At 43.2% G+C, this 25,577-nt stretch overlaps 1 protein-coding gene and 1 long non-coding RNA gene across 3 annotated transcripts in view; one reads left to right on the forward strand and one right to left on the reverse strand.

Moving 5' to 3' along the window:
• The window catches only part of LOC119121123, a 287,860-nt gene that overhangs the window by 221,746 nt on the left and 40,537 nt on the right, over positions 1–25,577 (forward strand). The gene's annotated exons all lie outside the window — the stretch shown is intronic.
• fn1b (fibronectin 1b) lies at positions 2,862–24,377 on the reverse strand. 2 transcript variants are annotated; one of them, XM_037248527.1, is made up of 46 exons: positions 24,057–24,377; positions 23,084–23,209; positions 22,790–22,927; positions 22,360–22,491; positions 21,929–22,066; positions 21,452–21,598; positions 21,186–21,368; positions 20,344–20,526; positions 20,062–20,238; positions 19,039–19,194; positions 18,832–18,960; positions 17,937–18,080; positions 17,493–17,614; positions 17,051–17,219; positions 16,481–16,657; positions 16,270–16,398; positions 16,038–16,127; positions 15,693–15,887; positions 14,711–14,989; positions 14,334–14,597; positions 14,068–14,162; positions 13,557–13,725; positions 13,179–13,265; positions 12,837–13,028; positions 11,624–11,902; positions 10,129–10,320; positions 9,940–10,029; positions 9,478–9,744; positions 9,289–9,405; positions 8,856–9,017; positions 8,627–8,782; positions 8,150–8,266; positions 7,674–7,943; positions 7,390–7,577; positions 7,049–7,136; positions 6,752–6,931; positions 6,584–6,673; positions 6,201–6,389; positions 5,760–5,849; positions 5,173–5,576; positions 4,946–5,084; positions 4,603–4,764; positions 4,268–4,393; positions 4,011–4,117; positions 3,853–3,930; positions 2,862–3,407 (listed from the first exon to the last, which is right to left on the reverse strand). In XM_037248527.1, the coding sequence occupies exons 1-46, from the start codon at positions 24,196–24,198 to the stop codon at positions 3,330–3,332; spliced, it is 7,332 nt and encodes a 2,443-aa protein (XP_037104422.1). In that variant the 5' UTR covers positions 24,199–24,377; the 3' UTR covers positions 2,862–3,329. The 2 variants fall into 2 exon arrangements, with proteins under 2 accessions (XP_037104422.1, XP_037104421.1); XM_037248526.1 differs by lacking the exon at positions 11,624–11,902.

Below are 25,577 nucleotides of genomic sequence, written 5' to 3' on the forward strand. Positions count from 1 at the left end.
CGCTACACTTTCTTATTTATTTAATCTTTTTTTTTTTTTTTTACCTCGTGTAGTGTACCTATTGAAGTGTCCATGAGGTGTACCTAATCACAGGCCACTTCATTAGGGAAAAAGCTTAAGTGAAAGTGAAAAGTGCCACACCCACCCTCACCCCCACTTTCTGATTGGCTGTTTGATCTGTGACGTCACTCGGACACTCCATTAGGTACACCGCTATTTTCAAGTGTAACTAATAACAGGCCACTTTATTAGGGAAATATCATGGTCAAAGGTCACAGGTGTCAAACTCTAGTCCTCGGGCCGCATTCCAACATGTTTTCCAAGATTCCCTCGTTAAGTGCACCTGCGTGAAAAGTTTTAGCTCCTGCAGAACGTGAAAATAGCTAAATCTTTTCACGCAGGTGCACTTAACGAGGGAATCACACGGACACTCCATTAGGTACACCGCCATTTTCAAGTGTACCTAGTAACAGGCCACTTTATTAGCGAAATATCATGGTCAAAGGTCACAGGTGTCAAGCTCTAGTCCTCGGGCCGCATTCCAACATGTTTTCCAAGATTCCCTCGTTAAGTGCACCTGCGTGAAAAGTTTTAGCTCCTGCAGAACATGAAAATAGCTAAATCTTTTCACGCAGGTGTATTTAACGAGGGTAACTTGGAAAACATATTGGAACGCGGCCCCTCGAGGACTTGGAGGTCGACACCCCTGGTTTAAGTGAAAAGTGCCACACCCGCCCTCACCCCCACTTTCTGATTGGCTGGTTGATCTGTGACATCACTCGGACACTCCATTAGGTACGCCGCCATTTTCAAGTGTACCTAATAACAGGCCATTTTATTAGGGAAATATCATGGTCAAAGGTCACAGGTGTCAAGCTCTAGTCCTCGGGCCGCATCCCAACATGTTTTCCAAGATTCCCTCGTTAAGTGCACCTGCGTGAAAAGTTTTAGCTCCTGCAGAACATGAAAATAGCTAAATCTTTTCACGCAGGTGTGTTTAACGAGGGTAACTTGGAAAACATATTGGAACGCGGCCCCTCGAGGACTTGGAGGTCGACACCCCTGGTTTAAGTGAAAAGTGCCACACCCGCCCTCACCCCCACTTTCTGATTGGCTTGTTGATCTGTGACATCACTCGGACACTCCATTAGGTACGCCGCCATTTTCAAGTGTACCTAATAACAGGCCATTTTATTAGGGAAATATCATGGTCAAAGGTCACAGGTGTCAAGCTCTAGTCCTCGGGGCCGCATTCCAACATGTTTTCCAAGATTCCCTCGTTAAGTGCACCTGTGTGAAAAGTTGGGCTCCTGCAGGACGTGAAAATGAACTGAACTTTTCACGCAGGTGTGTTTAACGAGGGTAACTTGGAAAACATATTGGAACGCGGCCCCTCGAGGACTGAAGGTCGACACCCCTGGTTTAAGTGAAAAGTGCCACACCCGCCCTCACCCCCACTTTCTGATTGGCTGTTTGATCTGTGATGTCATTCGGACACTCTATTAGGTACACCGCCATTTTCATGTTCCTTCGCGAAGATTCACGAGTGAGTGACAGACAGCGTTGCTGCTATGTCAGCCGACACACGTTATGCCGACATTGATGTTTTGTGTATTTGTTGGATTGTAGTTGATGGTGTTATTATACCGAATGTGTTTGTGCTTGAATAAAAGGTTGAAAAAAAATTCCGTTATGCCTACATTTGTTATTTTGGGGGACACCAACTCATATAACAATGTAAAACACATATTGTCATATAAAGCAGTTAACCAAATGTCTGATTTTTATGTTGTAATTGGCGAATATAAAAACAAGGAATAAAACACCAGACAAGTTTTGACATAAATGTTTATTTGAAAAAAAAATATATATATATTAAAAGTAAATTTCAAACCAGCAATCCAATGTGAAATTGCAGTAGATATATTGGATAACAATATTTAGACGTATATATACATACACGTTATTTAAAAACTACTATAAGAGTTATAAAATCAAGATTACCCAAAGAGAAGCATAATCTCCCCGTTGTTGCATAACGGTGCATCGCTTCATGCAATAAAGTTAGCCGTTAGCTTGGAGAAAACGTGCATAAAAGAAGTGCTGTTTCAGTGAGTGATTCTTTCTTTCCTTGGCAAATCGTAAATCTACATTCTGGTTTACATAGTTCACGCCAGGAGGGAGACGCAACACGTTCACTGACTGATCCGTTGATGCACGAGAAGGCAGTTCTCCCATTTAACTCGTTCGCGAAAGGTAAAGTCAGGGTTCGTTCCCTCACTGATCCGTTCTCGCGATGAACTGGAAATGCAAATCACTGACTCGTTCACTCACAGATCCGTTCAGTTGCAATTCACGACTCGTTCGTGAACGGGAAGTTACGTCATTTTCTTCTTCGTTTTGTTTTACGGCGAGGTGGCACCAGCTTCAATGTGCATTACCGACACCTACTGGTTGAAGTAATATGAACTGAAAAAAAGAACGAATCACTTTAGGAAGTGGGGGGTGGTAGTTGTATTTTTTGATGTATATGTTGTTCCCACGGGATGTTGTAATATAGAGAAAAATGTGTGCGTTGCCGTTGTCGACATTAGCATGTGTTTACTTGATTTTTTTTGTCTGGTGTATTGCTTAGTTGTGTGTGATATAGAAGTTAAAAAAAAAAAAAAAAACGGATCAGCGTGCGTGTGTGTGTGTGGGGGGACGATTCGTTGAACGATTCGTTTAAACGAATCTTTTGCGTGAACTGATTCTAAAGATTCAGTTCACTTAAAAGAACTGGAATGCACATCACTGGGGGGGTTACGTCATTGCCTCCCCAGTCATGAACCTCACCGCACGTCAATGGGACAGACTACGTTGCTTTGATCTTGGATCTTTCCAACTTTATTACAATAAGAGACTTTCTGTCGAGTAGAAACAACTTTGGCATGGACAACAAGATACAAAAATAGAACAGCGACAATTCCACCCACATTCACACACAGAAATTAAAGGGATAAATTAGTAAGAGACAGTGTGACCCCTCTTGCCAGCAGTAGCGGAATGCTTTGAAACGCAACAATGTTTAACAAAACTATGCCTGAAACACACATTGAGTTACTGAGCTGAGCTGTAATGGCCGTTGCGCTAAATAGAGCCAAGTTAGAAATGGTCATGAGTGAAGGGATCATGTTGATCAGGCAGAAGTGCAGTTTAACATTGGATGAGCATGTGTCAGAAAATGATTAGGCCGTTTGCGCCACGGCAGACAACGACATCTCTGGGTTCGGGCAGTGCAGTAATCAGACAATAAGGGAGCAAAGCGGTCGGTCCGACGGGCGCTTCTCTCACTCCAGAGGATCCCGGACCACCAGCGTGTCTGCCAGAAGGCCGGGTCGGAGACATTCAATGGGGCAGTGAATGTTCTGGAAGGAGAGAGAAGTGTTGAGCAAAAGGACATAAACTCCCCGATCACAACATTAGGGACACCAGTAGCACAATCTAATATGTTTTTTGAACAATTTTAGGTTTACTAGTATGAGTAAAAGTGGCTGGAAATAAGATTAGTAGTTGTGACCATGTCTTACTAGTAAGGTTTTTTTGTTTTGTTTTTAATCAATAATTGGCACTAGTACATACCTTAACCTTACAAGTAAACTATTGTGCTGCATGAGTAACACCACCGGCCCAACTAGTAGGCACTTGTCATGCACTAGTAACCTGCTGAACCTTACTAGTAGTACCAGCCAAATCAAATGGCTTGTCATAGACACCGTCATTCACAAGTGATCACTAGTGTGCTCTTACGAGTGACGACAAAGAGTGGACATACTAGTAGTAGTGGAGCTCAAGATGGATATGAAGACTCACCTTGCCGTATTGAACAGGTTGCACTACACCGGCGTCGGCGTCCGATGCCGGTTTGCGACAGTTCTCGCATCGCCAGCCCTGTTCAAATAAAAAAAGGAACCATCATACATAAGTGATCCGACCGGTGTTTAAACAAAGGTCACCGTTTGGTACGGTACCTGCTGTCCGCCGTAGCATGTGCAGGTGCAAATGGCGCCCAGGTACTCTTTCTGCCACTGGTTGCCCACTTGGAATGTTTTGCCTTCATCGTAGCACACTGATTCATCTGTGAATCAACAGATAGTTCCAAAGCAATATTTTAATATAAGAAAGAGTTTTGGCTCTCGCACAGATACGCGGGTTACGCTATAATTTATGATTTAATAACTTGCGAGCTACAATTTGACTACCACAAATGAAGGTATTGGAGCCTTACGTGGTTCACACTTGAACTCTCCTTTGCCATTGCCCAGGCAAGTGCAGCTCATCAAGTGATTGTTCTCGGCCTGGCGGTCCCACTTGTCTCCGACGCGGTAATTTTGCCCGTTGTCATGGCACCACTCTAAAGAACAACACCATAAAAGATCCAAGTGAAATACACAATTTGTCTCTAAAAACAATTGCATGTAAAACACTCACAAGGTAAGAAATATTGTGTGAAATTTCAAGATGAACTGAAAATGCACTTTAGTTAACCTAAGTTGACCTTTTCCTTTTTCCCCTAACATTTTGTGAGAAGCGCATTTCTGTCGTATGAAGGTCGAAACATACTAGAGGAGTCACATCTGAAGTGTCCCCTTCCGAGGCCCAGACACGTGCACCACAGCTTGAAGCCCGTCTCGGACATGCGTTCCCACTGAGTGCCGACATCGTGGTAGGTTGCGGTGAAGGTGTCGTAGCAGGCGTCGTCTGACGGAGGAACTCCCTCTTGGACTGGCGGGAAGGAAGATGACAAAGTCACGTGAAACAGAATACATGTGTAAAAAATACAGTAATCCCAATTAGTTTTTTTTAATGAGAGATTTAAGGCTTTGCTAATATTTTGCAATTTTGTGACATGTTTACCTTCCAGTAAATGTAATTGAATGTAAAGATGAAACTGTTTGGGACTCACCGGTGTTTTCAGCGGTAACAAGCTGCTCAAGGACCTTGTGTTTGAGCGCTCCCTTCAGAGCCTCCACAATCACGTTGTAGTCAGCCCCAGGGGTGAGGCCGATCAGCGTGGCGGTCGTGGCGGAGCCTGGTAAGCGTACCTTGGCGGAAGCGTAGAAAAATGAAATTGCATTGAAATTCAAAGTTGTCGATGATATCAAATCGATGGCTTTCCATCGCCGCTCTTACCTGGAACATTTTCTCATCTAAATGTGTTACTGGATTGCAAGAGACCAAGTACGCGTTGCTCTGACTGTACGGGTTCCAGGAAATGGAAGTTCTTGTTTGAGCCTCCTGCGGGAGACCTGTCTCGTTGGCAAAGATGGTGCCATAGGGCACATTGAGCTTCACGTAGGGCTTGCGCCGGCCACCGTCGTCAGGGAGGGGCACAAAAACTAGGGGCTCTTGAACTTGGCCGTACGGGGTCTGCGGGGTGGGCCGGTTTTTGTTGTTGTACTCAGTATACTCCACATGCTGGCTCTGACCACCGAGACCATCCTGGTTATTATTTCCCACGAGCTGAACTCTTTTGTCCAGATCAGTGGTACCTCCAGGGCGATGGGGTTGCGGCACGGGGAGCAAGGAGTCAGGTTCTGGGAGAGGGAGATCAAGTTGTGATTTTACCAGTCATTCAAAAAGGTTCAAACTGTCTGTAATGTTACAGTGGCTTCAACTTTTCTTTCATCCAGAACAGAATGTATAGTTGTGAGTGTTTGACGAGAAATAAAGAAGCACAGCAAATACAATTTGATAGTCAAATGTATTGGAACACTTACGAGTCCTGATTCGTCCCACAAGTGGAGTGCTTCTCTGTGTGTTCTGGATGGCAACAATCTTGATGATGTACTCTGTGGCTGGTTTCAGGCCTGATCAGAGAAGTACAGAAAGACATTTCAATATTTAAGCTTTTGGTTTTTTTACATAATGGATGGATGGATAGTTCTGGTCATCATTAATCCTTCAAGTTGTAGTTTTGTTTGCACAGTGTGCAGGTTCTAAAAAAAGTCTTGAAAATTTGTTTTATGTTCATTCCTGCCTAGAAGCATATAGAATACACATATTCATTCAATTAAAGGGCTAAAGTTAGAAATGACAAAATAAGACAAAAATCCACAATCTTGGATGGTTTCATTACATTTGGATTAATTTAATTAAAATTGTTAAAAAACAAAATATTGACCAAAGAGCCTAGAGGATTATGTGGAGCAAAAGCCTACCAGATATGGTGGCGTAGTTCTGTCCAGCGTGGGGCCGTGGCTTCAGCTCCTGTGGAGTGGCTCTGGGCTCCCCGTAGGTGACGTAGTAACCCGTGATGGACGTGGCTGGAGGTTGCCAGGTGAATGAGATGTCGGTGGGGTTCAAAGACGTCACTTGAAGGTTGGTGGGAGCTTGGACGACCGGTTTAGCTACAGAGAAAAATTCAAAAAAAGGCCTATTTGTGGAATTGGTCTTTTTATGGAACCTTAGTAGTCCTCCGCTGCCATTCATTGGCTTTTTTAAACAATTACAAGCACATTTGACAAATTTCAACATGCTGCTAGTTAACTTTAATAGAATTAACATATTGGTGCAGAAATGCATACAAATACACACACAATACCTGTTTGGACAATAAGTGTCATCGGGGCGCTCCTTGTGTTGCCGTTCAGAGTGTACAGGTTAATGGAATATGTGGTGCCTGGCTTGAGACCTTCAAAAACACATCAGCGCACAGTGAGCAATGGCAAATATGATTTCCTCTGAAATGTTTTTTTTTTTTGTGGTCTACCTTTGACGGTGTATGTGTATACATCTGCTGGGATGGTCTCGGTGACAGTGGGACGGGAGCTACCCTGGGGCGTGGCCTCAAGGAGCAAACCGGTAATGGTTTCCACCTTAGCACGCCAGCTGAGGGTGAAAGAGCTGTCCCTCACATCCATGATACGCACACGCTTAGGCGGACTTACATCTGCATGGGAAAGGAAGATCTATTTACGGGCCACTACTTGTTGGTCACTACATTTCACAACTGTATGGCAGCCACACACACTTTACTGGAATAGAAGGAGCTGAAATATCAGATTACCTTCCAGTGTGGTTGCCTCTCCCACCAGTGGTCTGCTGGTGACGGAGTTTTTCAGAGCATAGACATGGACCTGGTATCTGGTGGCTACCTGTGGTACAAGTATAAGATAAAGATGTATAAATTCGTTCATGGTGTCTGAGTTTTACTTGAAAAAAAAAAACCTCAGTGGGTGTAGCTGTGAGATAAAAAGACATGCAGTAAATAGAGAGAGGCAAATTTAACCATGGTTAGCTTGACAAATTGATTGATTGATTGATATCTTGGGCAGAAAAAAACAGCGAGAACAGAACATGATCACCATGCAAGTTAATAAAATGGAAAATCTAGCGTTCAATTTTTACCATAAGCCCGGGTATGACCACGCGTGTTGTGTCAGGAGAAACATTGAGTTCCTTGGCGGGACTGTTGATGTTCTCTGGGTTGACAACCACACGGTATCCCAACAGCCGTGCGTTAGGTGCCTGCCACGACGCGGCAAAGGAAGTGGGCTCCACCTCTGAGATGAGCAGGTTGGTGGGAGCTGGGATGACTGAGACAGACGAACACAAAGAAGGAGCAAATACATGAGCAATTTGGGCCCTCTTCATTCTTAGTTAAGAGCATGCATCAGCAAAGTTGTGTCTACCTGTGGCTTGCGTTCCCACCAATGGTGTGCTGGGTGTGCGGCCATGGAGAGCAATGACTTTGACAGTGTACTCCGTTCCAGCCCGAAGGCCTTTTATGGCCACGCTATCCTGATCGCCTCTGGGTGACGGACGCAGCTCCCTCTCGCCATCGTCGGGGCTGGAGTAGAGAACGCGGTAGGATGTGACTGCGCCCTCTGGACTGTCCCAAGCGATGCGCATAGAGTTGGCATCGATGTCAGAGAAGGTCAGGTCCTTTGGACGATCCATCGCTGCAGGGAAAAGGTGAAAAGAAACCAAGGAAATGAACTATGTTGAAGTTTATTGAGGAGCAAGGGAACTTTGAACCATCCAATTTATGGGACCCACTACAGAAGCTTTGTCAAAGTTTGGTCACTTGAGTGATTCCACAAGAGTTTAGTAGTTAAGAGTTCTCATTTAATCCTTTCAGTTTTCCTAGATAAGATCAAAAGCAGACCTGTGATGGCATTTTCCACCACTGCAGAGGAAGGCTGGCCATCAGTACCCAGGGCAGAGACGCTCACAACGTATTCAACAGTTGGCATCAAGCCTGTGAGGGTCATCTCAGTTTGAGCTGGAAAGCAAAAAAGGAACACAGCATGTTTGGAAAAAGGCAAGACTAAACTTGTTTCTGCACAAAATATGGACCAGAGTATTAGGGCACGAATACATCTGTGGCTATTGGAAGTGGAAGAAAATAAGAACATGTCATGGAGCTGAGACAAGGTCAGGCTGACATTTTAAATGATTTACAGGAACTGATTCACAACGTGTGGTGCAGTTGGACTCCCTCTGTTGGTAAATTAAATATAACTGCCAAAGCAGCATGCTCAGTTTAATCTCTGATTTTGGATTTGATCAAATTAACATTCAGAGGGAATTTGGCCTAATCTAACCCATGTGTCCCAAGACTTGTAATCCAACTGGCTCTTACCGGGAGACACGTCCCTTGAGTAGGATGGTCCAAGGCCATTTTTAGGTGCGCCAGTGACTCTATAGCCTGTGATGGGCCCCCGAGCAGGAGCCCAGCGTACTGTGATTGCATTGTCGCTCACATCAGTCACATCCATGCTAGCGGGCGGCTCAATATCTAAAGAACAAATTGAATTTCAGCCACTCATAGTTCCGAGTTAAATATGTTTTCCTCTTTCAATTTCCTTTACCAGTCTTATGTGTGATGTAGACCGGGGTGTTGGAGGCGGGGTTATCCCCTCTTCCGGTAACAGCATAAACAGTGATGGTGTAGTCGCTACCCGGCTGCAGATCGGTGATGGTGGCTGTGGTCTGAGTGCCAGGGATGGTGAACTCTTGAGGAGCTCCCCCACCTGGAAATCGACAGAAGACCCCACTTTTAATTATGGATGCAAAATTTCAAAGATAAAAACCTTTCATGAACAAAATTAAAAGTTAGCTCTTAATAGGGAAATTGCCACAATCTCTATGGCAACTTTCCAATTAAGAATATTTTCAAAATTCCCCACTTTCACTTCCCATGAAAATTTGGTGGAAAATTTCCTGGATTTTTTTAAACTATTGATCACTAAAATTTGAGGAGTATTTACTGGGTAAAAATGACGATTGTAGAAGAAACCATACCTGTGCCTCTGTAAGTGATCCGGTATTGATTGACGGCAACAGAGGGAGCGTCCCATCGAATGGTGATGCTTGTGGGCGAAGACGACACGACTTCCAGGTCAGTGGGAGCATCAGAAACTGGAGAAGATTCATTACGTTTCAATACAAACAAATTCAAAAGATGACACCATTAGTAAACAAAACACTCACTGGTGGCCTGTGTGCCCGTCACAGGTTGGCTCTCCTGGTTGCCATTGACAGCGTACACAGCGATGAGGTACTCGGTCTCAGGAGTCAGCCCGGTCAGAGTGTAATAAGTCCTGCTAGGGGGAAGTCTCTCATCCTTGGTGCGCCCACCACTTGTCTTCTGATGGCGGATCCGGTAACCCGTGATGCTAGCGGATGGAGCCCGCCACTTAATGGTAAAGGAGTTGGTTTGGATGTCAGAAAAGTCCAAAGCAGTTGGGGAATCCACAGCTAGAAAGAAAAAGTATACATATGATACAATTGTATAATCTCGAGGTGATACATTTCAGGGCGTCGTAGAATTACTATGGCGTTCCGTGGGTGGCCGCAAACTCAAAATGTTTCATTGTGCTCAAAAGGATACTATTTGTCCTGACTAGTGATACAACTTGTCCTGACTAGTGATACAACTTTTGTCTCACTCACCTGTCCTCTGTGTCGCTGTGGCAGGGTTGCTTTCTCGCTCTCCATAAATGTACACCACACTAATGCGATATTCTGTGTCAGGAAGCAAATCTGTACAAATGGGAAGGGAGACAATTCGTTAGAATGGCTTGCAACTCAAAACAACGGCTCCATAGTTGTCATAGGTCGGTTGCTGTGTTGTGGCCTTACTCTCCAGCAAGAAGGTGTTGGAGGCTCCGCCCACGTTGACCTCCTTAAAATCGCGGTCGTCAGTCACAGGGCTGTAGCGGATGACAAAGCGAGAAATGTCGCTCGGAGTGGCAACGTGTGGGACTGTCCATGTGACCCTGATGTGGTCAGGACCCACACCTCCGAACTGCAAGTTGGTTGGAGCTGGAATCACTGAGGATATGAGGGAATAACAGCTTGATCTCATGTAGAAAGCAAAACAACATTGGACCAACAATACTTTGCTTTTGGAATGGTACCTTGACTTATGACTTTTCTGTTCATCGCATGGTCGACATGTTTGATTTGTGTGCACCGCTAGATGGTGGCAGCAAACTCAGTGTGGAAGTATTTGTAAATATTGTTTTGGACTCACATTGTCCATCTCTTGTGGAGGTATTTTGACAAATGTCTTTTTTCTTTTTGTATTTTCCCCTTCTTGATGTGTGTGAGTGCAGTTTGGCAGATTGCGAACAGTTCTGCAAAAAAAGAAGCCAAGTGTGCTTGCTTCAAGCTTTTTATTGCCAATGCCAATTGACGTCTGCTGCAAAACTAGACATACGAAAAAGAGAATTACAAGTTTTCAACCACATAGCCCTTTGATTGGAAATGTGCTGTCTTAATTTTCCTACATTCTATTGGATTGCGGTATTACCCTATGTTTACTGTAGGGTTCTATTGTGCATATCAAAAAAGAAACATTACAGTTTTCTGGGTGTTCTGGAGTAGTATTAATGGCATTTTCAATCATTTAAATGTGGAAAGTAAATTTAAGCTAGTAGTGATTGCCGTTATGAGGATGGTCATGGAACGAATGGTATAAATTCATAAGCCATGGTACCACTGTTTAGTATATGTATCATTCCAGAATTGGAGGACATAACCCACACACAAATTACAGAAACATGCACTTTCTGTATAAATTGTATTTTTCCACTGACTATATGCAATTGTAGTAAAAGTGATTTCTAAATATCATTTAAAATACCAAAAACCTCTTGAGAACCGTGACACCTTACATTGTTTTTTTGTTCTCTACTGATGACCAACTTGCTCAAAATCAAAGTTACCATAAATCTGCATATTTTGGGAGTATGACTTTGTTGATGTCTTCCTTGTTTAAGCTTCTTGTTTTATCACAGACATATTTTCAGTACGATAGTAGTAATTATCCTCTGAAGTTGTGTCTCTCGCCATACACACGCTTCCTAAAACCTTTTCAGGATTCAAATGAAATGTACCATTTTTAATTGTTGATTTATTTAGCAATAGATAAATAAGACTGTATCTTGCGTTGTGTCTTTTGATGGTCGTGCTGAACGAATCAAAATATTCCCTTTTTTGGCAACTTTTTTTCTTTTTAAATAAAGTGGTCCCTCCGATTCTGGAATAACCCATGTACAAAATAAGAAAGCAAGAATTTTCTGAAATCAATGGTGTCGTTCTCCTAACACATAAATAGAAATCTGAAATTCACCCGCTTGAGTTTGCTTTGTGTGTGTGGTTGGCTCGCTTTCCCCCTCTTCCATAACTGTGACGATACTGATGTCATAGTCCACGCCGGGCTCCAAACCACGGAGCGTGTAATAACCAGCCGATGCGTCCACCATATCTTGAAAAATGGGCACGTTCTCGCCCGCCGTCGCTACCGTTATCCGGTAACCCGTTATGGTCGAATAGTTCAGTGGGATCCAGCGCAGGCCAATGGTGGTGTCAGTAATGTCGACAAAGCGAATATGTCTCGGTGGAGGTATGTCTAGAAGGGTTAGGCCAGGTGCAAAGCGCAAGCAACATGAGAAAGACATAGACAATGATTACCGTACACAGATTAATTCAATGAATTCAACATTCAGTGCCAGGAGCGATACAGTCAACATTCAAATCGGACAGCAAATCAACAGTTGAGGGCATGCGCCACTTATATGATTATGACACACAAGATTTTCATGCAAATGTTAGCCAAAGACCCCAGCAGGTTATAATGGAGCAGGCTGAATTAAACAACACATGACATTTAATAGTGCAGTGTCACACACAATAATCAACGAGAATTTTGGCTGATTTTTTGGCAGCAGAAAAAAATCTCCCCGAGTGGCACAAATAAAGCAATATCTTGTTTTTTAATCTTTTCAGAATTTAAAACCGCAATTTTGGTGAGGAGTACTTTGCATGGGTGGAATGTGTGATCATAAACAAGGACAAAATATCCTTGGGGTTTATGTTCATAATGCTAGCATAACTTGCTCTAAACTAAACAATAAGGTTTGAATACAAAAGTGTTTTTTTCCGGAAATCTGCACTGACTTGATTATGTATTTTTCTGACCACTTTTTATTTTTACTCCCTGTATTTTAAACACACACACACACACACACACAAACACACACACACACACACGCACACGCACACACACACACACACACACATACACACACACACCCCACACACACACACACACAAACTCTGCTGAGCAAACTCTCTGCAATGACTTTCTACTTAGCAAATAGCTCCAGTATGAAACTCTAGCCCTCGTGAAAACTAACGGACGTGGGGAACAAAGACAATAAGTGTCTTCCACAATCTCACTCAGCTTTTTCTCTTATTTCTCACACGGCAAACACACTTTTTACTCTGCGCTAGAGTGTCGTCTTCATTCAGCATGTGTCAATGCCTTTTCCATTTGCACTTACCTGGGGTGATAATAGTGGACACGGGCAGACTTTCCAAATGCTCCTTGACGGTGAACACGCTAATGTTGTACTCCACCCCAAGATTGAGGTTCTCAAGCACGCATGAGGTTTGATCAGCCCTCACAAATTCCTCGATGCTGTTTCCTTTCTGTCCACTGGTAGGCGTGCTGGACACTCTGTAGCCGGTGATGTCTGCAGAGTGAGGGGGTGGGAAAGGACGTCAGATTTTGTTCCTTTACGTATGAGTCACTGTGAGAAGTCGAAAAGATGTACCGGGAAGAGGTGTTTTCGGAGGTCAATGTCTAGACTCGGTGGGCTCCGGGCAGCCCGGTCAATATTTACCTGCTGTTTTGGAGGCCGTCCAGTGGACAGCGAGATCTCCTGTGTCAGAGTTGGACTGGACTCTCAGGTCAGTGGGAGGAGACAAAGCTGCAGGGAGACCGTGGTAGAAGCATTGGGACATTGAGCAAATGCATAACAATCATCCAAAGAGGTCTGAAATGGTTTTCACTGTGTAAAATATGAGAGCAGCACGGGAGCAAAGTTTAAGGAAGACATTTCGTTCTTAGTTTGTAACACTTTCCGTTCCAACTCGCTATGTAAAGACGCAAAATGAGTTAGCACGATTCATCACGTGTATTTGCATCTACTCCCTTCGCATGCCTTGCACTTGCATTCCCAGGTGCTTATGGTCAGTAAAAGTGTTTGAGAGTTACTCACAGGTGACAACGTTGCGGGTGATGGCGCTTCCACGAGGGCGTCCATTGAAGATGGGCTGAACGCTGTATGTGTACTGAGTTCCGGGAATCAAACCGCTTACATAAAGGCGCCCAGTGTCAGAGGTCTTGTGTTTTGGAGACTCTCCTTGCTGGCTGGGGAGCACAGACAGCTGGAAAAAAGATCAGATCACTCGATGAGAAAAGCACACATTACTGTAGACCGCAAAGTCATTACATCATAATGCTGAGCCTGTCATAAAGATTGAATCTAAGCTACTGACACTGGGCTCTTGGGTGAAATTTCAGGATGAACTTCAATTGACCTGTTCGCAACGTTCTAAGCCCACTCTGCAATATTTTGCACTATACGCTGCTCCCGATAAGGGGTTGCATAGCAAAAGATCAAACCCAAACCAAAAGGTATCCTTTTAGTACAGGTAACACGCAGAGAGATACGCATTCCATTCATAAAGTGATTCATTTTCATGTGGCGAGTTTGTTGTGCCTACTACCTTGTAGCTAAACCTGCGGACAGGTATCCAGGAGATGATGATGGAGGTATCGGTGACCTCTGTGCTGAACGCAGGTGCATTTCCCATTTGGGGAGCTGGAAAACAAAGACAGAATGACATTATATGACAATTTCAAGTGGGTGCAATTGTTCATGCAGAAGCCTGATCAGCATTAAGTCAAATGCACCAAAGGGGATAAGTATTCTAACAAATGATGTAACACTCGAAACCTCTCATCTTGAGGCCAACATCGAGACCTCACTCACCTGTGGTGAAAAGCGTGGTAATGGGCTCACTAAGCACACTGTTCAGCTCAGAGTGCAGAGTAGCAGTATAATCGGTTTCAGGACGCAAATTCCTCAGCGCGTATTGGGTGACATCACCGGGGATTCGCTTCTCGACAGGACTGGAGCCCTGGATACTCAAGAAGAGACGATAGCCAGATACTGAGGCACGGGGAGCTTCCCAAGTAACCAGAGCGTTGTCTGGGCCGATGTCGGTGAACTGCACGCTGGTGGGAGCATCTGGTTCTGGAGGCAAAGCAAACGTAGGCTATATTCTCGTTCATTCCTGCAAATTCCCTTTGAATAATACCAACGATGAAAATTCCCAAATATTCAATCCCACAAAGAACAACACATACTGGTAAACATCTCTCCCATCAGTGGCTCGCTCTCCACACCCCCGTTAATGGCATAGACGTAGAAGCGGTACAGAGTGCCTGGCTGCAGGTGGGTGATGTCAGCATAGGCGTTGGGCGACACCGGCAACTGGAGGGGTCTGATCTCGGTGCCGTCGGGCGCCACGGGGGAAAAGGTCACCCTGTAACCCGTCACCTCGCTGGGTGGTCCATTCCATGTGAGGGTGATCTTCACATCGGTGACCTCATAAAACTGCAAGTCGGTGGGGGCTGCCACCTCCTCTGCGGCACAAAATCAATCGAGACAAATGAATTGACAAAAAAAGAAAATATCACCATAAGTCGATAGATCTTTACAGATCCATTATAATTATACTGTATGTAAAGATATCAAGCAAGCATTTATGCGATACCCAGCTTAAGGTCTATGTACTAGTAACCTTGTCCTCACTAGTAAGACAACATTGGTGTACTCTATTAGTAGGATAATTACAGGCAAAGTTTAGTAAGTCTAGTAAAATGATGTGACTTTATATTTTAAGTGTACTTTGGGGGACTGGTGCAAAATATTCCGTTTATATCAACAAACTGAAATGTTGATATGATTTTCTGTCAATGTCTACAGTGTACGATTGTGACACAGCATTTGGAAATCCATGGAGTAAAATATTACGATTCATGTTCCAGATGAAACAAACGATAGATGAGAAATGTTCTTCAACAAAACAGTATCTGGTTTTACTCTGAAAGTCTACTAAACATTTTTAGCTTGACAAGTCAACAATCCAGCTGTGGCCATGATAAGAACTGATGGATAGCATTTCTTTGCTTGTTGGTGGTGCTCACATTCCATTCTCCTAATCTTTGCACAAGTCTCTTTCGAAGACCACCGTGAATCATACAGAGGGTCATGCAGGGGTTGCGATGTGCAAAAATGGTAAAAAAAAACATCCAGAGAGCTTACATCATCATTCGACAAACATACCTGGTTGAGAAGATCCAGCCGTATGGACTTGGACAAAAACAGGCTCACTTTCCTGGTTCTCCTCCACAGCAAAGATGCTGATGTTGTACAGTACACCCGGGTGAAGGTCAACCAGGGTCACAGAGGTCTCTGACTCGGGCAGGTTCAGCTCGGTGCTGCTGCCCTCCACGGATGGCGTGTAGACCACACGGTAACCTGATTGCACACAGACGCAGACACTCAACAACCATACATATATATTAACCATAAACATTTATGATGTTGATTGCCATAAAGATCCATGTAAAATGACAAGAAACCTTCTGGTTCTGTTGTTTACCACAAATACGATATGAAGTTGATTACCAGTAATAGGAGCTTGAGGTCTGGACCATCTGAAGCGGATCGAGGTCTCTCCCACATCATCGAGAGCGTGCTGAGTAGGAGTGTCAGGAGCTGGGGAAATGAAGGCCACGTTGGCACATTTTTATTGCTTTTATTCTAGAATTTTAACACCTTCAATACAAATCACACTGTAAACTAGATTGGCTTGGACTTTAAAGGCTGACCTGCATACAGCAAATGCGCTTGTTCCTACCTGTCGTTTGGGATGTTGACAGGATGAGGTTGGCATCGCCCTCGTCCGGAAGCTCGTAGACGTTAACGTTGTATCTGCGCCCTGGCAGGAGGTTACCGATGCTGACAGAAGTGGATGTTCGAGGAAGATCTGAAACAGAAAACGTAAAGTTGCGGCCAGAACACCTCTGCGCGTGGGTGTACATTTGCGCAACGTCGTTGTTTCTTCTCACCCAAGACTTGCCGCTGTGCACCTTCCTCGCTGAGCTCATACTCCACCCTAAAGCCGGAGATGGTGGCCGAAGCCGACGTCCAGGACACGACGAAGCTGTTTGAAGTGATTTCCGTCACAGATTCGGAGGTGTCGACCAGCGGTGGAGGTTTTTTTGTCTCTCCCTCCGAGGTTTCCACTTGAGAAGAAAAGAGATATTGTTTTGTATGCTAGTATGCTCTGTGGTACGACAATTCAGTGCACTAGGAGAAAGACTAAGACACACTTCTCAAACAATTGTGTCCACTTTTTACCCACACGATTAAACCTAGTAACACTACTACGCCCAACTAGTAGTAGATTTGCTAGTCCTTGTCAGGAAGTCACTTAGTTAACATGGTGTTGACTATTTTAGAGAATACACAGCTTCATTCAGTGAGACGTTTCAAATATATTGTTGTCTTTGGAAAGAAGTACTGAAAGTCATCCTTGTATGATCTGCCTCACTTCAGCAACATTTTGAAATAGCTTTTGTAGTTGAATGTGTGAGTTGATATGAAGACAAGATTTGGAAAATTGTAGGTTTACTCACAAGAACCATGGGTGGTGGTGAAATCGAAACGTGTGGTCTCACGTTGTCCGTAGCGCAAGATGCTGATCAGCTGACCCTCATAGGTGACCCCCGGACGCAGACCGGAAATGGTGTAGGAGTTGAGGTTACCGGGAACGACCACCTCCTTCCAGGGGGTACGAGAATTTTTCTAGGAACAACAAAAACATGAGATGAGCGACAACCGCTTTTTTTAAAAACGCTTCAAAGACAAAGGATGGATATGGAATGTTATCTGAGCATTTATCCAACATTTAGCAAAAAATCATCTAAGGTAGGCTACACTTCAATTAACCTTACTGAAGACAAATGAGATAGAAAGTGGATCTTGTGGCATGTTTACAGTCCTTACATCATTAATGGAGCAGAGTAAAAAGACATTCTGCAAATCAGTGAGAGACAGGGAGACGTTATTGTGACTCACAATCTTCCATTTGAGGATGTACTGCGTGATCTGAACAGATGAGGGGGGGTCCCACTGGATGGGGTGCGAGTCGGGCTGTTTGCCCGCCTCCGTGATGATGACCTGAACTGGCCTATGGCCGCCTGGAAAGTTGCAGTGAGACTCGATGAGAGAAAGAAAAAGCTGGAGGCGACATCCAGTAGGTTAACATGACGGTGTTACAGTGGCTGTGGGTTGGTGCTCACAAACATTCTCACAGTGTGACATAACACTTGAGTACTATGGCTCACCACTATTTATCTGCCCACCTTTATTGGCATGTATCTTTTTTCATTGGTGCTGGTCAGACCTTTACAGAAATATTTTACTGTGTAATTTTAGAATGAAAGCTACATTGCACAAGTCTATTTTTTTTTTAAACTGAGGCAGTGGATGAGGTTGATCATGAGTTTAAATGTTACCCACCTTGGTGATTCTGCTGGGGTTCACACCTCATTTCTCCAATCCCGTTGCCATAGCAATAACAGCGATAGTTGATGCCATGGATGACTTTGTCCCATGACTCTCCGATTTGATAGAACGCCCTTGTCTGTGGCTCCTGACACTGATCTGTTATAGGAGATGAAAATGACATGGTTGTTTAACTTGCCCCAAAAACATTTCCAAGATATAAAATATTTTGAGCGTGAGAGCACCTGAGGCCAGAAGCCTTGCAACAAGTCACAGGACATCAGGGAGGAAAATGGCAGATTTTCACTTATGGGTGTACTCACTTTTGTTGCCTCAGGTTTTAACATTAATGGTTGTGTGAGAGGACAGAATTTTCATTCAAACATTCAGTGGGGCAACTGAATTGCATCAGTGGTGCAATTACGCATTACTCAGTTATTATCATTTGGCCCATTTCTATCACTATTTACAGAGGTATTGTTTTTTTAATTCCCAAGTGGCAATATGACATTGTAGTTGAGCCCTCTGCTCATCCGTGGACCTAGAGGAGCCTCAGAAGCTTGTTAGGTTGTGAGCTAGCTGGTGGCTATCACCTCTCGCTGTGGTGTGGAATGTCCCATGATGATCCAGTGGATCAAACATGAAAAGGATGTGTTGACATAAGAAATAAGAAGACAAAGTAGCATCTTTTTCTCAGCGGACACACCCACAGCATTTGAGTGTAGAGACAAAGGCTTACTTTTCCTGATTTTAAGCATATAAGCAGCAATTTTATTAAATCAAATTTCGAAGGATTTTTCACAACACTCTTCTCTGTGGTATGTTAAATTTAGAAGGCATTTCTTTTCGTTTTACTTTAAAACTAACTTATGGCTTATACACATAGTGATTTACTAGGCCAAGAACTTACCAATAGCATCACACTTCCAGCGTCCGCGTCCTTGCCCATAGCAAGTACAGTTCAACATGTAGCCCTCGTCGTGGCGCTTGGAGAACTCCTGATTGACGTCATAGGTCAAGCCCTCCACAATACACTGATCTGGACACGCAAAGACGACACACACCTTGTTGACAGATGACATAACACGCGAGCTTCATGACATCTGACGGCTCTCACCTCGCAGTTGTGAGTGAGCGATACAATTCCACTCCCCCCGACCATTTCCGAGGCATGTGCACTCCATCATGTGCCCCATGACGTCATGTCGTTTGTCCCATTTGTCACCAACGCGGTGCATGACTCCGTCGTTAGTGGTGCACACCTCCTCGTGGGCTACGGGAAAGGCACACAAATAAGGACCAAATCGGGCACAGTCTGCTGGCACACATGCTTGTGGGTATTGATTTGTTTCTCTTTGAGTTCCGATCTGGCCAGTGTAGTGGATGCCAAATACTCAATAACAAAATAAGTCCACGTCAGAATAGTGGCCATCTTTCTTTTTTGGGAGCATTTTAGCTGTCCCAATGCAAATATAATGAAACTTTGCAAGGGTCAATTTTAGCAATATCCTAATCTTAATAAGTCAATAAATAAGTCAATAATATGTCTCCGATGTCAAGTTGCACTTTTTGGCTTTATTTGGAGCAAATTAAAACACATGAAAATTATATTTTAAAAAACATTCTTGTCATTTACAGAATTGAATCATAATAAAATGGTCTTAATTATAGAAATTCTTGAATTTTTGGTGTTTGTTTCGACCAGATTACATCTTTGATTGATTTTAGGACAAGGGAACAATTTAAGTTGCAATTTAACATGGAGCAAATGATTGATGTAATTTTGACTAGATGAGAAATCATCTGCTGACCATTCAAAAGAATTACGTTTTATCGTATTTTAGGAAGTGCAATATATTCTTGTGATTAACTGATGTAATTTTTGAGGAGGGAGAACATTAAAAATAAGAAAAATGTTATTTTCAACCATGTGCAACATGTTCAAATGAAATAAAGTACTGTTTTTTATCATCTAAACACTCAGAAGTGACAACTGCATATGTGAATATGACCACGCCCAAGAAGAAATACACTTTTTCGAAACAGCCATCCTGCTTGTATTTCAACGGTCTCTTAGCATGCAAGTTTGTATGAAATTTTATTCTATTCTTCAATATTCTCAAAGTGTTCACACACTCACCAGCCATAGGGCAGAATCCAAAGTGTTGATCAGCATCATAGTTGTACGTGGTGCCGCACCACTTCATACTATCACGACGGCCATCCGATGTGCAGTCTGTGTAGTTGCGGCCGCTGTACAGGTAGGGAAAGTGGCAAAGGGCGCCATTGGAGTTGCCTCCTCGTGTGGCCACAATGGCTGGTCATATGGAGGAAAAAAATTATTACACACTGCTCATTTTCCATGCAGTCTGTCAATTTTGTCCTGTAAAGTAGAACTGAATAAGTTCAAACATCTTCTTACCATTTTTCTCAGTACAATAAGAGTACTGCTGGTCTCGCTCATAGTCTGAGGTGGTGGAACACCAGAGCTGGCCATCTGTGCGTCCGTCCGTGGTGCACGAGTAGTAGGTCTTCCCCATGAACACAAATGGGAAGACGCATAGCTGGCCGTTGGAGTTGCCACTGTACACCTGGTTGCGGGCCTCTGGACAAATCAAGAATGTCAATTTGCTGTCAATTGACGCTTTTGAAAACTCCATGAACCTATTATTTTTCTCCCATTTCCATTTCCTAGTCTCAATTATAAATTAAAGAACCTATTATTTTTCTCCCATTTCCATTTCCTAGTCTCAATTATAAATTAAAGATGAACAAGAAAGTAAAGAAAGAGAAGTCAACCACAGCTGGGATTTGGAATGATTCATTGAGATCTTTGGGATTAAACACGGCGGAACATGAAGTAACGTTGACAGGGTCAGAGAAGCAAAATAGAACCTGCCCATGACCTTGCTCAAAACATGTTTTTCCATTAGAGCAAGTTACCAAAACAGGTTATGTCAAATGTATTTAATTGACAGCAAAATATTAGGAGAGTAACAAAAACTGATCTGAATAAAAAAATAATTTTTTGATTTAAATAATGCAAGTGTACCGTTCCAATTTAAAATATATCAAGATATGTATTGAATCATCTTTTGTTGGAGGTATAATGGCACATTTATAGTACTGAAAAGTTCATTCAAACAACAAAAAAACAAAAAAGTCATTGCATCATACCCTTTTGAATTAAACCTAGCAGAAATTTGTCTGAAGAGGTTTCTTGGAACCCTGAATGACGTAGAGAAGCTTGACAATTTTACTCACCCCACTCCTGACAGCTGACTCCGTTACCCAGACAAGTACAGAGCATCTGCTTGCTGCCCTGGCTCCTGATCCAACGCTGTCCGTCGTAGTAGGTGGCTCCGGAGTCCGTGCGACAGGTTCCTTCAATGGGAATCTCGAGCTCCAGCTGAGGATGGAGTGGGCTCACCACCACCGAACCTGTGCCTGTTCGAGACCAAAGTAATTGAACGTGTGTGCGGTTCTTAACATTGGTGCCAAAGTGAAATCTGTTGGCTTTCCTTTCTCACCTTGGCCTGCGTTGTGGCGCTCACACTTCCACTCTCCACGACCGTTTCCCAAACACAAGCACTGCAGTGTGTGCCCATTGGCATCATTCTTTGACCATGTGTCTCCAATGCGGTGGGATCTTTTGGTGTCTTGGTCATTGCAACGATCTGGTCAGAAAGCCAGAGTACTCAGAACCGGCTATGACAACATGACTAATGTGTGCGTGCGTGTGTGTGTGTGTATGTGTGTGTGTGTGTGTGTGTACTGCGTATGTGGGAAAATGAAGCTTCAAGTATGCTTCATGAACCAGTTGCATTTTTTTTCTTACTCCTCCGGATGGCACTGATGTGGGTTCAAGAAAAGGCAAGTCAGAGTGCCTTCCGGCCTATGTTGAAAAGAGAGTGCCATCTAGAGGGCTCAATAACCACAACAACTGGTTCATGAATCATATTGAAGCCCCATTTTCACATCACTAATATATGCATGCTTCTGCTTACTCCTTGAGGTGCACGTGATACGGCCATTTCCCTCGCCCAGGCAAGTACAGTCCAGCATCATCCAACCTTGGTAGGGTTTCTCCCATGTCTCCCCCACCACATACGATGAGGCGGCATTGTTGTCGTAGCAACGCTCAGCTGTGCAGATAAGCGCGCATGCATGGAACACAGTTTCAGCATTTATTCAAGATACTTGATATCAAGCTTGATGTGCGTGGAGCAGTACACTCTTTGTCCTCATACTAAGACATGCACTAATAAAACAAGTGTCTTACTAGTAGTAATGTTTTTCTGCTGTTAGTCGACTGCCCCGTAAAATATTTACAGTGACATCAAACAAAAGTTGGTCTAAGTTTGTGAGTGTGGCTTTCTGCACTTTGCAAGATGGCTTGTCCAACCAGGGAAAAAATTCATTTAGCAATGTTACCCACCCACAGGCTTGCAGGTCCACTCTCCCTTGCCATTTCCAAGACACACACACTCCAGCATGTAGTCAGCAGTATCATGAGGCCTCTGCCAGGTGTCACCGATTTTGTAAGACCTTCCGCCTTCATGGCAACGATCTACAAATGACAACATAATAGGTTCATTCAGCTAGTAGAGAAAATTGTATTTGTGTTACTCAGCTTGTACGTATTGATGTTCCGTTAAAGGAGAAGTCGCTTGATGATAGAATACGTCACTGAAAAAATGTCTTCCAATAAATTAAAATGTATGCACTTGAAACTTTTCATTTATCATGGGTGGGGCTGGATCGGGAATGTATTTCTGCACTGTATTCTCAGATTAGAAAATGCTAATACAAAAAAAAAGTATGTTTTCTGAACAAGCAAACTCTCCATCATATTTGAGGTAACTCACTTGCGATGGTACAGCTGATCTTGCCCCGACCAGATCCGATGCAAGTGCAGTCCCACATCATTCCGTCCTTTGGTCTCTCGTAAGTTTCACCAACCCGGTATGTCCGGTCATTGTACTTATCATGACAAGACTCCTCCACTAAGAAAAGTACAAAGGAAGCACAACATAATAACGATACAGTACTCAGAACAAACTGTGCGCTTGCGCAAGTCAAATGCCGTATACCGCAGAGTAAGGTTCCCTATTATAATGTGTGATAATGAGCGTGATAATATAAAAAAAAATGTCACTAACCTTCAGGCTTAGTTTTACATTTGATGGCTTGTGCTCCATTGCAGGTGCATAACAGCGTGCTGCCCAGGTAAGGTTTCTCCCACTGCTCGTTCACTCTGAATGAGCGACCGCTTTCCTCGCAGCCAACTACAGTACAGATCACAAAAATGCTTCCTGGTCACAATATTATTAGATGAGCAATCAAGACAAAAATATGCAGTCTCTCACACACTGTAAGAAAGGGATCCACCTAAATATATTAATTTTTGAGATTGTAGTTTGCAGCTTGGGTAAAGCTTGCACAAAGTCTTGCACATCATCCTGAGAGTTTTTTTTCCCAGTATTCAAACCCAGACGGAAAGACATTTATTCAATATCCTTGATAGGTCCATGTCCTAGTATGCTTTTGTCTGAACAAGTAAGACAGTTGAGGGCACTGTTTTTTTTTCCACCACTAGTTTCACCTTTGGCCTGTGAGTATGCACTTAACCCTTACTGCACTTGTAACCCTACTAGACCTAACGACGAGGTGAGTGTATTACACTCGTAGCCTCCAGGACTCTACAAGTAGCTCCAAAATACTCATTAGTAGTTTTGCCTCACTAGTTACCTAAAGTATTGTGCAGGAATTTTTTTTTTTACATAGTCACTAAATTGTCTTACTAGTCAGGACAAATAGTCTACTAGTGCACTACTCTAACAGCTTGTTTGAGCATTTATTCCATTATGAGGACGACTTTGGCATATATTTCTGGTGAGGCAAAATAACTATGAATTTCTAGTCGTCAACATCTAGCGAGCCACTGTTGCGCAACTGTGCAATTGTTTTCCCAACACTGTCAATTGAATGTGAGCATTATTATTACAGTTGTAAAGACACGATAGAAATAAATGCAGATCATAAAACAAGAACACACTAAAACAGTGATTAATAAACTTCAAATTGCAACTAAAAGTCAAGACAAAAAAGTTGCTGAAAAATGCATGCACAAACCTGTGCTGACAGCCTCGGTGTCGTGGAAATCAGGATACACCTGATACTGTCCACTCTGTCGTTTATTCTTTGGCACACCGTGGACCACTGCGCTGCACACGCACAAAGCCACCAGAACCCTCGTGAGTGGGACACCAGCCATTTTACGCACAAAAAGAAAAACAACCAAAAGTGAAAAGAAAGCACAGTTCCCCTCTCTAAAGAAATAAACTGACAAAGACAGAAAGTAAAAAAAAGTCTTATCGTATCAGTGGGCTTTGTTGTACCCACTGCCGTGGAGTCGGTGCGCAAGGCTGAGGTGACCCACGCGCAGCGCTTTTAAAGGGTTGGGAGGGAGGGAGGGAGGAAGGAGGCAGCGGGGCTTCCATTGTTGGGGAGGGAGGCTGTTGACACTCCCTTTCAGTCAAATAATACCAGCGTGCTGAAAAACAGGGGGGACAAGCTCTGGTAAAAGAGTTCTTATTCGACTCTTGTACAAAAACAAATGTTAGAAAAACAGTTCTGTCATCAAGTATTTGCACTTTGTATGAAAATGAAAAAGTCATGCAAATTAATGAGTTAATGTTATTTTGCAGGGAGAGCATCACATGTTAATTTAAAATATTCCATTTATAACTTTTATAGACTGATTGCATCCTTACAAATGCATCATTCATAACATCAAACAATATTATTGCTATTATTAACGAGACAAATGACAAAAATACAAATTGTGTTTTCATACGTACATAGGAATATCGCATATCAGGAAAATAATATCAGCGGTGGCGAATCTTGAACTGAAAAATAGGGGGGGAAATAATTCATTTAAAAAAAGAAGATTAGCAATCTCACAAATGTTCTGTTTGCATTTCTGCTCAGTAAATGGAATCCATATCTGTAAAGTTTACAGTACTTTAACTTATCACAGCCAGACCATATAACATGATAAAACATTGTGCTGTGCACCAGCTGTGCAAAGATCTGTGATTTTTTTTTCTCTCGTGGCAATTGTAGTGAAAACAAAACAAAGGGAAAGTTCAACAAACCAAGAAATTTGTTTGCTCCAAAACAAATTGTTGAGTTGTTTTGATTTATATCTTTAATACAGGGAACAATTAGGTCCGTAACTTTGCAATTTTCACATTAGCAAAACTTTAAAATATTTAGTGTGTGGGATGAACAAGGAAGTCAGAGACACCCCCCAGACTTCCTGCTGAGTCGTGTTGCAGTCCAAACAGCCGCCTGGCGGCCCCGGGTCTATAACGGGCAGTAGAGACAAACAAACATGACCTATCCTCGGACTGCCAGTTGACTCATCACTCAGTGGCAACGCTTCCATCATTTCCTCTCGGAAATTGTTTTAACAATTTGACATTCAAAATCACAGTCGCTGGCAAAAGCTTGTCAGAGGCATGTGTGTGCACACTCTTCACTATGGTCAATTTTAGTGCTCCACTGGACCCACACAAAAAAAACATGCACATATGCATTTAGAACAGGTCAACAGATGAATGGTTTGCAAAAAAAATCACTGCCATA

This window comes from Syngnathus acus, chromosome 3 (assembly GCF_901709675.1).
Source record: "Syngnathus acus chromosome 3, fSynAcu1.2, whole genome shotgun sequence".
NCBI classification, from domain to species: domain Eukaryota; kingdom Metazoa; phylum Chordata; class Actinopteri; order Syngnathiformes; family Syngnathidae; genus Syngnathus; species Syngnathus acus.

Excerpts from the sequence above, each read along its gene's own strand:
- fn1b (XM_037248527.1), bottom strand. The coding sequence starts at position 24,198 with ATGGCTGGTGTCCCACTCACGAGGGTTCTGGTGGCTTTGTGCGTGTGC. Across the intron at positions 22,492-22,789 it reads GATCAGCTGTACCATCGCAA|ATCGTTGCCATGAAGGCGGA; the intron begins GTGAGTTACCTC and ends TGTCATTTGTAG. Across the intron at positions 16,658-17,050 it reads CACCACCACCCATGGTTCTT|TGGAAACCTCGGAGGGAGAG; the intron begins GTGAGTAAACCT and ends TTTCTTCTCAAG.